At 33.3% G+C, this 17,453-nt stretch overlaps 2 protein-coding genes across 2 annotated transcripts in view; one reads left to right on the top strand and one right to left on the bottom strand.

Annotated features, from left to right (window-relative positions):
* megf10 (multiple EGF-like-domains 10) overlaps positions 1-4,332 on the bottom strand; it is a 92,467-nt gene extending 88,135 nt beyond the window's left edge. The window contains exon 1 of the mRNA NM_001423788.1: positions 4,200-4,332. The gene's annotated coding sequence lies outside the window, so the exon portion shown is untranslated. The remainder of the gene's footprint in view (positions 1-4,199) is intronic.
* Positions 4,333-7,095: 2,763 nt separating this feature from the next.
* Positions 7,096-12,237, top strand: si:dkey-184a18.5. The gene is made up of 4 exons (NM_001386319.1): positions 7,096-7,140; positions 9,118-9,212; positions 11,914-11,970; positions 12,054-12,237. The coding sequence occupies exons 2-4, from the start codon at positions 9,120-9,122 to the stop codon at positions 12,216-12,218; spliced, it is 315 nt and encodes a 104-aa protein (NP_001373248.1). The 5' UTR covers positions 7,096-7,140; positions 9,118-9,119; the 3' UTR covers positions 12,219-12,237.
* Positions 12,238-17,453: the final 5,216 nt, after the last annotated feature.

Genomic DNA, 17,453 nt, shown 5'->3' with positions numbered 1-17,453 from the left:
GATAAATAAAGGGACTTAGCTGAAGAAAAATGAATTAATTAATTTTCTGAAAGCACAGATGAAGCTCTTTAGTTTCATATTCCACATAAATAGACACAAATTTATGTATAAACACAAAGTTCACGTAAATATGTAGGTTGTGTATGTTTAATAGATACATGTTTACTTTGATCTGTGTATTAAACGACAGCTGCATACAGTACATTCTGCTGTCTATGCTATTATAATCAATCCAATTACAAAAGAAAAACAGATTTTTTTCATTGCTCATGACTGGATCTACTGTAAAAAGATTATTAAGAATACATTACATGAATGCTGTGTTTTTTACTTACAGTTGAACTCAAAATTATTAGCCCCCCTGTTTATTTTTCCCAATTTCTATTTAACACAGGGAGATTTTTTCAACACATTTCTAAACATAATAGTTTTAATAACTCATCTCTAATAACTGATTTATTTTTATCTTTGCCATGATGACAGTAAATAATAATTGACTAGGTATTTTTCAAGACACTTCTATACAGCTTAAAGTGACATTTAAAGGCTTAACTAGGTTAATTAGGTTAACTAGGCAGGTTAGGGTAATTAGGCAAGTTATTGTATAACGATGGTTTGTTCTGTAGACTTTTGAAAAAAATATATAACTTAAAGGGGCTAATAATTTTGACCTTAAAATGGTTTATAAAAATGTAAATAAACTGCTTTCATTCTAGCCGAAATAATACAAATAAGACTTTCTCCAGAAGAAAAAATATTATCAGACATACTGTGGGAATTTCCCTGCTCTGTTAAACATCATTTGTGAAATATTTTAAAAAGGAAAAAAATTCAAAGGGGGGCTAATAATTTAGGCTTTTTTTACATTATAGGCTGACAGTAAACATACTGTTGACATACAGTAATATTAAAATACCAAGTAAAACAAAATGTCCCCTTTAACACCTTTATTGAGTAAAGATTGAGATAATGAAAATTATGCAGATAGATCTACCTTTTACTCCCCTGTTTTTCTTGCTTGAAGGGATACCCCAGGATATATATATATATATATATATATATATATATATATATATATATATATATATATATATATAAAAACCAGAGATATATACTACATATACTTTTACTAAGTGCAAGAAAGACCATAACAATAAATTGGATGAAGCCACACCCTCCAACAATAGTAAAGTGGATAGAAAAACTTGCTTGTATATATAGAATGGAGTATATGACTGCTCAACTTCAATTAAAACTGGATATTTTTAAGCAAAGATGAGCACCTGTTATGTTGTATCTGAATAGGACATAGTATTTCTAGCTCCTTTTTTTAACTGAAAATATTGTATGTTGGTTTATTTATTTTATTTTTTTGTAATTTATTTTTATTTACATCTGCGGATAGTGTCGTTTTTTTTTTTTTTTCTTTTAATAATTGCTGCTGTCACTGAATTTTTTTGTTCTGTAAAATGTTTTAATTTATAAAAAATAAAGTAAAAAAAAAGTAAAGTAAAGTAAAGTAAAGTAAAAAAACACTTTTATTAAATTTTAAATAAATTTTAATTAATAATCACTGGGAAAACCCTGGAGTGTTATTGCATTGTTGAATGTTCAAAAGCCTTGACGTATGACGTAAAAAAAATTATATTGTAATCAATGTCAATGAAGTTACCATATCAGGAACGTATGGTACTTTAATGCAGGTTTTAATGCATACCTATCAGACAAATCATGGTTTTAACACGTTATAGAATTGTTTTTTTTTTATGATTATTTATTTATTGCAGAACAAAGCCAGCATACAAAGCTAGCAACAACTATATATAAGCCAGGGTTTGCATTAAATGAAAATAGAAATGAAAAATAGAAATGAAAAATAATAATAATAGTAAAATAAAGACAATAAAATAATAAATGAATACCAATCCACAGAAAAAGAAATACTCTGGGGTGAGAATTAGCTACTTATAATATAAGAAGTTTTCTTAATACAATCAGACCATGCTTTGATTGTATGGGGTTTAGCTCTGTTAATTCTTGCAGTAGAACGTTCTAACAGCGCAAGATTTTTTAGTTCAATAAGCCACATTTTATCCGCTGGGAATGAGGGTCCATGCCATATTTAAAATGTAACCTTCTTGGCTGCAGTTAGTGCAGTAAGAAGTATCCTGCGTTGGGAAGTGTTTAGGTTTAGATCAGGGGTTCTCAAACCTTTTTCATCAAGCACCACCTCAGAAAAAATTGTCTCTCCAAGTACCACCATAATGAGCAGTATTGAAATAGAGTAGCGTAGTAGCCCCATTAAGCAGCTACAGCTCTGCCCAGTTTAAAAATGTGGCAGATTAATTTCTATTATTACGAATATTTATTATTGTCAGCCACTTAAACATTATAAATAGTCTGAACATTAACACTGCACTGTGCTTATATGTTAAAAAAAAAAACTCAAAATGTCAATATTTAAATAAAATTTTGCTTTTAAAAGTTAAAAATGGTTTCCCAGTGATGGGTTGCGGCTTGAAGGGCATCCGCTGCATAAAAACTTGCTGGATAAGTTGGCGGTTCATTCTGCTGTGGCGATCCCGGATTAATAAAGGGACTAAGCCGACAAGAAAATGAATGAAGAATGAAGTTAAAAATGGTAGGTTACTGTTCTTAAAAAGTAAAAAAAAAAAAAACATTGCTGTACTTAAACACCTGGAAATATTTCCTGGACCTAAGAAATATATGTCATCATATTTATATATAAATCATATGATAAATTTTGAAATATATGTAACATGTACATACATGTATGACATAATTGATTCCTCCACGTACCACTAGTGGTTTATGTACCACAGTTTGAGAACCACTGGTTTAGATCATAATCATCATTCAATAAACGATACGCTATAGTATTGTTTAGGTTTTGAATGGTAACAAATTCAACGGATGAAGTTAATTTAAAGACTGACACTAAGATCTGCGAAGAAGTAAGAATTACATTATATCACAAATGCATAAAGTTGAATGATATCAAATCAATGGGGTTTAAGAATCGAGAACTCATGTTTGTATGTCACTGACATCACAGTTTTTTTTCCTCAAACTGTCCAGTTAACACACACTCACACGTGTCCCTGTCAATCAAAGCATTGTACGATTCGGCAGAAAACAAAACATGTTTATATTTATTCTTTTTCTCAGTCTCCACTGAACACAACAAAACAGCAACAAAAAAGTATCAATCTTTTTATGAAATGTAATCTTGTTTTAATCTTACTAAACGTAATCTTGTCTCAGTTCCCCACGGTGACATTTAAGCATTGCTGGAAATTTTTTATGTAAAATTCAGATCAATTATTAAGAGTCTTCCAAAATAGTGTGTGTGTGGACGAAGAGATCAACATACAGCCACGCAGCTCAAGTAAACTTTCTCAGCAACTTATTTTTGTCTCCCAGAAACATTGGTCAATGGAAAACCCTGTAATTATGATGGGAATAATGCTGTTTTTATTGCAAGCAGATGCAGCACCAGCCTGCTTGCCTTAACAAACCCATGTATGATAATCATATGATCACAATCAAAGTCATTTGTCACACAAAAGACACCCTAAGATTGAGTCAGCAGATTCAACTGAATTTCCGCACAGTAAACATCCCTCAAAATTACCAGGTGACCCAGCCATTGCAGTACAGAAATGCCATATATAATGCTGTCCTGAGTTTGAGATGATTCTGTTTCAGAAATGACACAAACTTAGAGGAGGACTACAATCAATTGTGAGCCTGTGAAGCAGTTTAAGAAACTACACCTTAAATGATTCAATGAAGAATGAATGTGAGTCACCTGAGCGTAAACTGAGGAACAAAACACAGACACACTTAGTAGGGGCCACTTTCACTCACTCCTTTTTTTCTCAGGGTACACAAAACTTTCAGAAGCAAATCTGAAATAAACAAACCAACCATACAGAAGCAAAAGCATAATTAATGAATAATACACGTTATAAAATAAACAAATAAATGTTATAATCTCTTAGCGACGTTGATGTGATCAACACTTCATTAACGAGACATATAGGCTCAGCCTTTCCCAATATTCTTGCTTATCATGAATATCTTATTGAAATGCTTTAGATGTACAGAGTATAAAATCTAAGTTGTTCGTTTGTCATAGCCTATAATGTAAAGTGATTCACAAAAAGAAAACTCACCAATTTTAAACAAAAGTTTTCGTTCGGTCCAAACACATGGGGTCCGCTTAAATGAACGCCAAATTAGCTCAAATATTTTCACAGAAGCGCACAAAGAATAGAGTGATGAACACAGACGCGCTTGCGCTCCTTCAACTTCACATGAGACGCGACGCGACAGAAACGCATCTCGACGATGACGCCACACGACAGCAGCCAATAGGAGCAGGTGCAATGTGTTGAGTGAAAGTTTTTTTTTTTTTTTTTTTGCAACAACAACCGGCATGTAGTTTCATTTAACAACAAAAGCACTTCACATTCTTTAACAAGAAGGATTACACGAGAAAATTAAAAAAAGAAATTAAAAGAAAAAGAAAAAGGAGGAGAGGTAATGATCAATTTACATACAAATATGTCATACATATATTTTAAAATAGTGTTATTAATAGAATTTATTGAATGCACTTTCAATACAGAAAACTCATGTATATAAACATTTTATTTAAAAAAATAATGGAGGAGCCTATATAAATCATTTTAATTGCTTTATTTTTTTTAAGACACTAAAATTAATTTGACAAAAATTTCTAGCACAATGAAAAGAGGTTTGCTTTGTGCCAACTTGCATTTGTGAAAATGAAATTTACATAGTAATAGAACAAAGTTTATGATAAAACCAGTATCTTTTAAAGAGCAGTCCTATTACATATTAATTCAAAATCATGTTTATAAGATAAGGAGGGAAAGTGAAATATCATGAGCAATGAATGCTTCCACATTAATCCTAAAATGTTGAATACATTGGCAGGACCTAAATAAATGTGGAATAGGTTCCTTAAAGCATTTACAAAAACTTTTGTAGGGTAAAATCTATGAATTAATTTAAATGATATTATATTTATTTAGCCTTATTTGTAAGGAAAACAAATCGAGGTAATGGCCATACTTGAGTCTAGTTTACATTATTAAATATATTGGTCCGGTAAAAAACAAACAAACAAACAAAAAAACATAAAGAATAGAAGTATTCTCTTTTAAGATTAAAGATGTAATTTTGTGATTATTATGCTTAAATTCAGAAAAAAAAAACATAAAGCCGACTGAGGTCTCAGATCTAGATAGACAAAATGATACTGATACACAGCATATGTAACAGCATGTATTGCCCCAGTAAACACTTTAAAATTCCCGTACTGTAATTTGTATCTTCTAATAAAGTCTGTAAATGTAAATAATGTACCTTCATTATTAAATAACTGACTAACTAATATCAGCCCTTTGATAAATACATTTGGGAAAAAATAGTGATTAGAATAAGATAACTATGAGGGGAGCAGTTGTTTATAAATACACATCCATATAGTAAACACTTGTTGGTGAGGTTTAGAGTTTGATGGAAGAGAAAATTGTAAGAAGAACTGAAATCACATGTACTTTTATTATAATTATTTTAATTCAAAGATATTTCACACTCAACTACGAATGAAAGATTCTAAACAATTGCCCACTGGTAGTAATTCACATTTATTAATGTTAAGGCAAAGACCTGAGACTTTAGAAAAGGGTTTAAGAGTCTCTTTGGCTGTGGCAACCTGTGAAGCATCCTTTAAAAACAAAACAGTTTGATCTACTAACTGGCTTATTACCACTTTAGTTTTTTTCAAAAGATACTCGTTTTAACATGCTTTCTCTAATATGGATATTAAGAAGTTCTGTAGCTATCAAAAAAGATACAGGGAAAATTGGCATCCCTTATAGTATAATTTTGATGTAGAAAATGTAGGAACCCAGTATTAGTTATCCGGTTGCTCCCAAACCAAACTGGAAAACTGTATTAATACAGTAGCTATATATATATATATATAATCATGGACGTTCTGTTTTATTTCACTACCATTAAAAGCATTACAAGCAATTTAACCATTAAAGCCAGTACATTTTAATAGTTTCTAGTGTGTTTTGTGTGCTGTTTCATTGGGATAATTTTAACATGTTACCAAGATAAGGCAAAATTCAATTTAATTAGAGTTTCAATTATAGCAATATAATTTTCAATATAACCATTAAAAACCCATTACAAATTATATGAAGCTTTTTGTTTTAGCAGGGTGGGATGTCTTGATGTAAACTTAAAAAGTATTGTGCTGTTTGCTCAAACTGCTTTATTAAATTTAAAATGAGCAGAAACAGAGGCCTTTTTACAGTGTAGACTACCTGAAAATTTATTTAAAAAACACATTTATACCATATTTTGTTCTTTCAAAAAGTAACTTTTAAAAACAGAATTAATTCAGCTGCTCCTAACTACAATAATTATACTTGATTTTAGAAACTGCTGGCACACTGCTTTTGAGTGCTTTTAAATCTGTGATGTGGCGCCATCTAGAGCTCAATTTAGTAGGGAGTTTAATTCTGCACCATGGGGAACCGCATGACAGGGATTTTAACCTGGCGAAATCGCGTGCAAATGTATGTATTTGTTGCTTTATTATTTCTTTATTCGTTTATTTTCTTATTTGTTTTATTGCAAGGTGTTTTCGCTGTGCAAAACAAGATCATTATGCAAGTTTAACAAATGCATTTATCAAACATACTACATACATAAATACATACTAGATAAAAAAGTGTATATATATATATATATATATATATATATATATATATATATATATATATATATATATATATATATATATATACATACATACATACATACACACACACACACACACACACATTTAATAATATACATTTTAAAAAATTCAAATTTAAAAATAAATAATAAATTTATACATTTTATAAATGTAAATAAATACATTTATTTATTTATTTTTAATCTAGTATGTATAAACACAATCTACGGCTCAATGCCCAATCAAAAATCTGTAGTCAGCAGGAAGTCCCTCCGTGCACGTCTACTTCCTTCCTTAGAGCAGCTTCCGTCGCGCATTATTGACCATTGGTAAGAGTTTTTGCTCAGTAGAATGTGTTGTACTCAACTGATCTATATAAGAGAATAATATAGATCAGTGGTTGTACTCTATTGATATAAGTAATAATCTTACAGAAACTCTGAAAATATCGATGTATAAAGACGATTGACAAACGTTGTTTATTTAACCTACATTTACGATTCACAGTCATTGGTTGTGGCTCAAATATTGAGCTCCAGTATCCAGTAAGTGACATTTAGTGGCATCATAGGTAGGCAATGTGCATAATGTGTGGGTATAATTTTGAATTGTAAGATGCGATGCTGGTTTAACTTAACCTTTATGTTGATCCTGGATCATTGCTGTTCCAAAATATAACCCATAATTACTCAGTACCCTTTAACCTATCCCTGACTAAATTATTCAAAACATAAGAAAGGGTTTAAAGCCGCTTAACAATGGCGTAGAAGCTTTCCCTATCTGTAAACTAAACTTAACTTAAACTAACTAAATTTATCCCTTAAATCTTATTGGCTGATTGCATGTTATTTCAATCACATTAACTATATGCTTGTAGCAAAATAATAAAAGTCAAGCTCATACTACATATATATGCCAATCACATTTTATTGAGTTTGTTAAAACAGGCACAGATGACTATAAAACAATTGTAATGAAACTTACAAAACTGTAAAAGGCAACACTAGTTGATCTGTTTTTACAGAACAAACACAAGCTCCATACCTCCATATCATACCAACCTGATGTGTAAGAACAAGTTTGAATTGGAATGGCGTGAGGATGAGTAAAATTATGACTGAATTTTATAAATCTGACATTATTTATTCACCCTTAACTTGTTAAAAACATATTTGAGTTTCTTCTGTTGAACACAAACTCATTGGCTCATTGACTTTCATTGTATTTATTTTCCTACTATGGAAGTTACAATGGGTCCCATTTTTCAAAGACTTTGTGTGTTCAACAGAACAAAGTAATTCATAGGTTTAAAATCACATGAGGACTCAGAGGGTTGTTTTAAAATATATGTTGAGGCGAAAAATGAGCTGCAATTCATAAATGCAGTAGGAGGATTGTTCATCGTTAGTTCAGGTAAACTCTACTGTGGTTAACAAATGAAAGATTATTGTACTGTTTTACCCAGAATTATAATGCCTTGATTTTTTTTTTACTTTTCATAAATCCTTGTGAAATGTTTGGATAACTTAATAAAATGACCTAAATATAAACACACAGTTGAAGTCAGAATTATTAGCCCCCTGTTTATTTTTCCCCTCTTTTTCTGTTTAAAGTAAAGAAGATTTTTTTGCAACACATTTCTAAACATAATAGTTTTAATTACTCATCTCTAATAACTGATTTATTTTATCTTTGCCATGATGACAGTAAATAATATTTGACTAGATATTTTTCAAGACACTTCTATACAGCTTAAAGTGACATTTAAAGGTTTGACTAGGTTAATTAGGTTAACTAGGCAGGTTAGGGTAATTAGGCAAGTTATTGTATAACGATGGTTTGTTCTGTAGACTATCAAAAAATATATAGCTTAAAGGAGCTAATAATTTTGACCTTGAAATGTGTTTTTTAAAAAAAATTAAAAACTACTTTTATTCTACCTGAAATAAAGCAAATAAAACTTTCTACAGAAAAAAATATCAGACATACTGTGAAAATTTCCTTGCTCTGTTAAACATAATTTGGGAAATATTTAAAAAAAACAAACCAAAATTCTAAGGAGGGCTAATAATTCTGACTTCAACTGGATACAATCTTTGGAAATAGGCCAAGGGAAAAGCACTCTTATGTGTGCACACCAAAGAGCTACCTGGTAGCATTTGACAAATATAAACTGGTTGTCACTGTAACAACATTTATTATTATTTTTTTTTCATACCTGCAAATGCCCAATACACGTTAGGTATGAGTAATAATTTTTGAAAATTCGCAGTGATGAGCATGTCATTACTGTATGTCTTTCACAGGCATGTTGCTCTCCCAGAAGCTCTTTGTGGCTGGCAGTCTCATCAGACAACATTGCACCAGGACACAGTTGCCTGTCCTCACACTCTTCACAAAGGTACATTTGATGTCAGTTACATTACATCTATCCAAAATACTCAAACCCAAAAATAAAAACATACTTACTTTGGAAAAACTCGCTTAATTTTAGCATATTATTTCTGAAAACAAGTCGATATGTTTTGCTTGATTATAAAATGCTTCCTGATTTAAGAGTTGTTAGATATTTGGACTAGAAGCAAGACAAAACATCAGTAAGAAAAGTAATGGAAATTTTTAAAGTATTACAATTTCTTGTTTAGTTATGAAATTAATTATCATACATATACTTCTGCTCTGATGCGTTTTTTTTTAAATACGTCTCATCTGCTCACTAGGCCTGCATTTATTTGATCTGAAGTACAGCATATTTTTACTATTTAAAATGTTTTAGAATGTATATAATTCCTGTGGTAATTTTGGCATCATTACTCCAGTCACATGATCCTTTAGAAAAAAAAAAAAATGTATATATATATATATATATATTTATATCTTAAATATATCTGTCGCCACTGGCTTGCATGGTTCAGGATCTGAAAAGCTACTCATCGATGAATTTGCTCTTTAGTGTTTGGACTCTAAATAATGACTTCAAACCACACTGAACTGAGCTAAACTGAACTGAACTTAAACACTAAAAACTGAACTACCCTGATCCAGTTACTATGACCATTTATGTGAAGCTGCTTTGACACAATCTACATTGTAAAAGTGCTATACAAATAAATCTGAATTGAATATATATATATGTATATGTATATATATATATATATATATATATATATATATATATATATATATATATATATATATATATATATATATATATATATATATATGGGCAAAGCACTGGCACAGTAGGTAGTGCTGTCGCCTCACAGCAAGAAAGTCGCTGGTTCGAGCCTCGGCTCAGTTGGCGTTTCTGTGTGGAGTTTGCATGTTCTCCATGCGTTCGCGTGGGTTTCCTCCGGGTGCTCCGGTTTCCCCCACAGTCCAAAGACATGTGGTACAGGTGAATTGGGTAGGCTAAATGTCCGTAGTGTATGAGTGTGTGTGAATGTGTGTATGGATGTTTCCCAGAGATGGGTTGCGGCTAGATGGGCATCCGCTGCGTAAAAATAAGTTGGCGGTTCATTCTGCTGTGGTGACCCCGGATTAATAAAGGGACTAAGCCGACAAGAAAATAAATGAATGAATAATATATTTATAATATTTTATACCTTTAATATTATAATATTCTGATTTGCTGCTCCAAAGAAAAAAAAGTTTATGTATAGTATAATATTTATTATAAATAGATACATATATTTTATGGTATAAAATAAATAATATAATGTATAATATAATAATATAGTGTATAAAATATGGGGCGAGGCAGTGGCGCAGTAGGTAGTGCTGTCGCCTCACAGCAAGAAGGTCACTGGGTCGCTGGTTCGAATCTCGGCTGCATATCATATGCATCCGTTGTGTAAAAACTTGCTGGATAAGTTGGTGGTTCATTCCGCTGTGGCGACCCCGGATTAATAAAGGGACTAAGCCGACAAGAAAATGAATGAATGTATAAAATAATATAATAATGGTATAAAATAAATGATATGATATATAAAATAATAATATAATGTATAAAATATAATGTATAAAATAATATAATAATGGAATAAAATAATTAATATATCAAATTAAAAAATGTAACGGCCTCCTCACTGGCCTTCCCAAAAAGTTGCAGCTTATCCAGAACGCTGCAGCCAGAATTCTGACCAGAACCAGGAAATCAGAGCACATCACACCTGTCCTCAGGTCTTTATACTGGTTCCCAGTCACATCCAGAATACATTTTAAAGTATTATTACTGGTCTATAAATCACTAAATTGCCTTGGACCTAAATACATTACAGATATGCTGACTGAATACAAACCAAATAGATCCCACAGATCTTTAGGGCCAAATAAACTAAAAATTCCAAGAGTTCAGTCAAAGCAGGGTGAATTGGCTTTCAGCTACTACGCCGCTCGCTGCTGGAATCAGCTTCCAGAAATGATCAGATGTGCTCCAACATTAGGCACATTCAAATTAATCACACTATTATGTCTTTTTCTTCTTTTTCATTCTTTTATAACATATTTTAACACATTTTAATCTGTTTTGAATCTTTTTTATTGTTTGTTCTTTTTTATTTTCTTATACTTGTCTTTATGTAAAGCACTTTGAATTGCCACCGTGTATGAAATGTGCTATATAAATAAACTTGCCTTGCCTATAATGTTTTCAGCTGTTTTTGATGGAAAGAATATTCAGTTGAATGGCATTTACCTAAAAATGAAATTGTTCGTGACATTATAAGGACCATGTGACTGGTGAAAACATGCTACAAATTTAGCTTTGAAATCACGGGACTAAATTAAATTTCAAACCGTAAACATATTGCAGATTTACTGGTCAAATAAGGGCAGTCTTGGCGATCAGAAGTAGTTTTTCTTTGAAATAAAATTTTTCTAAAACTTCTATAATTAAAAAAAATAAGAATTCTCTACAGGGTTTCACTGTTTTTGAAGTAGCATAGCCAACACGGAGTATGACATTTTGAATACAGCTCGTGAAGATGTTTATCACGGTTCCTAATGTCAAGTGCATTACAGGTAGCATTGATGCACATATGCTTAAATTGAGCATACAAAATGAGTTAATGTCATTGTCACATCATTCTGCCTGTTTGCAGGACCCATGCCCTCTGTGCGATGAAGCAAAAGCAGAACTTGAACCATATAAACACAGGGTAAGCAGTCAGTTCACACACACTAATCTCATATTCATTTGATTATTTCTTTAATTAGTGTCTCCTTTTATTTTCCATTTCAGTTTGAGCTGCAGGAGGTTGATATCACCCTTCCAGAGAATAGAGTCTGGTTTGACAGATACAGATTTGACATTCCTGTCTTTCATTTAAATGGACAGTTTTTGATGATGCACCGTGTGAACTCAACTCTCCTTGAAAAACATCTAAGTAAAGCAATTGAACAATAATACTCAAGAGATGTTATGCAGCGTAGTCTTCATTTCATTAAGGATCTATTTAACAATAGTTGTACCCCAGTTATCATTTTCACAGATTTTCAAGAGTTCACACTTAGCTGATGATTGATTATAAGCAAGTTTAGCATGCTGTGCCGGGAGAGAGCTCCCTCCCATTTGCAGGGCGAGTGGGGAGCCTTGGCCTGAGGTAGATCTCGACAACTCCCCCCTTGATAAGAGCTAATGACTTAAATTACAGGTGTCAAACTCAGTTCCAAAAGGGCCGCAGCTCTGCACAGTTTAGTTCCTACCCTAATTAAACACACCTGATCAAACTAGTTGAGTCCTTCAGGCTTGTTTGAAACCTACAGGTAAGTGCGTTGGAGCAGGGTTGGAACTAAACTGTGCAGGGCTTTGGCCCTCCAGGAATTGAGTTTGACACCCCTGATTTAAATGAATGCTATGGAGAGATATGCTGCAGGATGAGAGACTGACTGTAGTGCTAAATTTAGATTGATCAATTCACTTGTAGTGCATGTTTTTGGAATGTGGGAGGAAACCAGAGGACCCGGGGAAAACCCACGCGAGCACGGGAAGAACATGCAAACTACGCACAGAAACGACCGCCGGCCTGTTAAAGGACTAGAACCGGTGATGTTTTTGCTGTGAGGCAACAGTGCTAACCACTGGGCCGCCTTATGAAGGGGAAAGGTGAAGAGGTAGGGGTGGAAGGGGGGATTCTTCAAATCGAAGATGACTAGTGAAAAACCCTGGCTCTTTATAGTGGGTTAGAAATGGCCTGATTGGTGGATCAAACGTGTTGAGAAGTTGTTCCTAAACAGCAAACTCAGTGTCACACCCCTGCTCCGATTATGGTACACCATTTATATGGTACTGACCATTTCTTAGTGTCTTTTTGTGCTCAGCTTGCAGTTTTTAAATTGCAGTCACCCCGGACAATCAAATTTAGAAACGTTAAGAACATTGATTTATTACATTTTTCAGATGTACTTAATAGTTTTGCATACAATGTGGACTCATCTTCTGCTGATGCTCTGGTGTCTATTTACAATAATGGACTATCTGAAATTTTGGACACTTTTGCACCTTTACAAACCCGGACGGTCTCTCTTTCTGTTTCTGCTCCTTGGTTTACTTCTGATCTGCATCAACTCAAAACTAAAGGTCGCAGGTTGGAACGGTTGTATAAGAAGTCTGGGTTAACTGTCCACAAACAAATGTTTACAGAACATGCTCATCATTATAAGGAAGCATTACTTAAAGCAAAATCTGACTATTATGCTAACAGAATAGAATCTAGTCAGGGTAACTCTAGATTACTCTTCTCTGTAGTTAAAAAATCATTAAGTTTTCCTGACACATCACTTTCTTCTTCAACTGAGTTATGTAACAGCTTCCTGTCTTTTTTTGAAACAAAAATTAAGGACATTCATCATCAATTACATACAAATAGTTCAGCCCCTGACTTCAGTCAAAATGTTTCTGAAATCATCACACATTTCTCTTTTGATACTTTTACCTTACCATCTACCGCTGAAATAGTTGGTCATATACAGAAATCTAAAACTACCAACTGCCTGCTTGATCCACTTCCTACATGCTTAGTTAAGACCTGTCTTCCATCATTGTCCACACTGATTACTAACATTATTCACAAATCACTGGATTCTGGATCTGTCCCATCTTTACTTAAAACTGCTGTAATCACCCCAGTACTAAAAAAACCTGGAGCTGATTCATCCAATTTGGCCAACTATAGACCAATTTCCAATTTGCCATTTGTCTCAAAAATACTGGAAAAATGTGTTGCGTCTCAACTCCATAAATATCTTGCTAATAACAATTTGTTTGAGCTCTTCCAGTCTGGTTTTCGTCCCAACCACAGTACTGAGACTGCTCTTGTCAGGATTACTAATGATTTACTACTGGCAGCAGACTCTGGTTTACTGTCAATTCTTATTCTCCTGGACTTGAGTGCAGCCTTTGACACGGTTTTGCACAAGGTTCTTTTGAATAGGCTTGCCTCACTAGGGATCTCTGGCACCCCTCTTTTATGGTTGAAGTCATATCTTGAAGATCGTACTCAGTTTGTTCAAATTAAAGATTTTAAGTCAAGATCGCAGATTGTCACTACTGGTGTCCCACAGGGTTCTGTACTGGGTCCACTCCTGTTTATCATATATCTACTGCCTCTTGGTCACATTTTCAGAAAATACAACATACAATTTCACTGTTATGCTGACGACACTCAACTCTACCTGTCCACCAAGCCCTCCTGTTCTTTTCCTCCTCCTGCTTTGAGCAGATGTTTAGCTGAAATAAAAATCTGGCTTTCAGCTAACTTTTTAAAATTAAACAGCAACAAAAGCTGATAATTTCACTATAGACATTGATAACAGTACAATTTTTCCCTCCATGCAGGTAAAGAGTTTGGGTGTCATCTTGGATAGCACACTCTCATTTGAAGGTCACATTAATAATATTACACGTACTGCATATTTCCACCTGCGTAATATCACTCGTCTCCGCCCTTCTCTCACAACTAATAACACAGCCATTCTTATCCACGCATTAGTTACTTCACGTCTTGACTACTGTAATGCACTTCTTTCTGGACTTCCTTCCAAACTTCTCCATAAACTCCAACTGGTTCAGAACCATGCAGCTCGTGTCATCTCTAGGACCCCATCTCACGAGCACGTCACACCACTCCTCTATCAGCTTCATTGGCTTCCAGTAAAGTATCGAATTGATTTTAAAATATTACTTCTAACTTTTAAGGCACTTCATAATCTCGCACTTCAATATCTCACTGAACTTCTCCATATCTACACCCCTTCTCGTACCCTTAGGTCAGCTAACAACTTCACTCTGGCACCACCTCGCACTCGACTGAGCAAAATGGGAGACAGATCTTTTAGCTCTATGGCTCCTAGGCTATGGAACTCACTTCCAGTAGATCTTAGGAGCAGTGATAGTCTTCACAATTTTAAATCACGGCTAAAGACCCATCTTTTTAAGCAGGCTTTTACTTAACCATTTTTTTTATCATGTTCTTTTATATTCGCTATTGTGTTTTAACTTGTTTGGTCAATGATTGTTTTTAGTAATGTTTAAGTTGTTTAGCATGTCTGCTGATGCTTACTGTAAGGCGACCTTGGGTGTCCAGAAAGGCGCCATTTACAAATAAAATGAATTATTATTATTATTATTATTACACTCCAATCTTCTAATTCAATCTTTGGCCAATCAGGAGTGCCTCAAGGGCTTTATTAACTGCACCTGTGTACAAATCCTTGTCAATGCTAATAAATACAACTAAAGTTCAAATGGAGTGACTAGACTGGACCTCTGTTCTAACCGACAGCACCACTGGCTTCAAGCTAGCTACCTAAACAATCACTCCTAATCTCCTTTTTAATACATGTTAATGCAGAACCAGCCATGTTCAATCATAATCACGTGGTCCTCTCGAAATTAGTTTATGAATAAACTTTACTTAAAATAGCCTACTTTTGGCTCTTTGGAGGCTTTACAGTTTGGTATCTAGGACTTGGAATAAAACTGTTCTTGTTTATAATGTTGTGTTCAAGATTTGTATTATAATCGACAACAGATTATGCATGATCAACATATTGTAATGTCACCCATTGTGAAAACACTGATAGTTAAAGGTCAAAGTGGATGACTTTAGTATTTTGTTATTAGTTATCATACAATGGTATAACATTGAGTTTAACGGTCTACCATGATATTCATTCATGGCTTTATGATAGCCTTACAGGAACATAAAGGGTTAGTTCACTCAAAAACAGAAACTCTTGTTTTTAATTATTCACTAATGCTATTCCAATCCCAAAACTTTTGTTCATCTTAAATAAGTACATTTTAGATTAAATTGGAGAGCCCTCATCCAGAAACGGAAGCAAAAACATTGTCAAAACATTACATGTGAGTTCAGTGGTTCAACTGCAATCATACAAAGCTCCAAGAAAACTTTTGGGAAGCACTTTGCTTGTCAGTGTTTTCTCTACCTCATTTGGTCGGCAGGGTGCATGTCTACTTTGGCAGTATGATGTATTACCAGTCTGCTGTGCAACACCCAAGTATTGTATTGCCGTAGTAAATAAGCACCATGATGTGAGGTATTCAATGTATTTTGACTAACAAAGTCGTTTTTACTGCTGTTTTGAAGCTTGATTTGATTAGGTTTAGTTGAACCACTGAAGTCGGATATGTTTTGGGTTTACCATTCTGGACTTTGAATGTCTCAGGGCCAATTCTGTTTATGTGAATCTGGAAATCTGCAGATAAAACAAAAAAGAAAATCTGGAATATGAGGCTTAAAAAATAAATAAATACAGTCTGAAAAATATAATAAATACTGAGCCAGGCTCCTGCAGAGTTTACCTCCAATTTGTTTCAACACACCTGCCAGGAAGTTTTTAGTACACTAGTTAAGAGCTCGACCAACTGGTTCAGGCGTGTTTAATTGGGGGTTTGCAGGACACTGGCACTCCATGACCAAGTTTGGGCACCCCTGCTATAAATGAAGGGTTTAGCAATGAACATATGAATCAAATTAAGTTATTTACAACAAAGTAGAGAATCATTGAATATGAACTTAACTTCTGATGAACTTTGCTTTAATAAAACCTATTATTTTTACTCGTACCATAAATTGTTTATTGCCAAAAAATATTCCTGTGCTACAGGGAACGTTGACTGTTTATATGGTCCAGGGTTACATATGAAGGATGAGGGAGAGCTCTCAGATTTAAATCCAACATATCTTAATTTGTATTCCAAAAGATGAATAAAGGTCTCTGGATTGAACAACATGATTACATCATTGAATGCAATTAATAACAGAGTTTTCATATTGGGGTTCTTTAAGACAAAGACGAGGCTATTTCCTGTTTCTATTTATTTATACATTTAACCTAGTCAAATCAAGCAGCTATTCAAGGAACTACTTTTTTTAAATCATATTTTGCCAATATAAATATATAATGTAAATAAATATAAAATGGTTAAATCAAATTGGCTGCCTATTCTATTCTGTAAAAAAATAATAGTTAAAAAAAATAATAATAATAATAAAAGTTAAGCAGGCAGTTTGTATTCACCAACAAACAAAACTCAGTTTTAATCAATTAAAATCCAACCCAAAAAAACGTTCAACAACTATGTGAAATTAAACAAAGAAAGCGAATAACCCCAGAA

The sequence above is a fragment of the Danio rerio genome, chromosome 10, assembly GCF_049306965.1.
Source record: "Danio rerio strain Tuebingen ecotype United States chromosome 10, GRCz12tu, whole genome shotgun sequence".
Taxonomy (NCBI): domain Eukaryota; kingdom Metazoa; phylum Chordata; class Actinopteri; order Cypriniformes; family Danionidae; genus Danio; species Danio rerio.
This window is presented reverse-complemented; position numbering and strand designations above follow the sequence as displayed.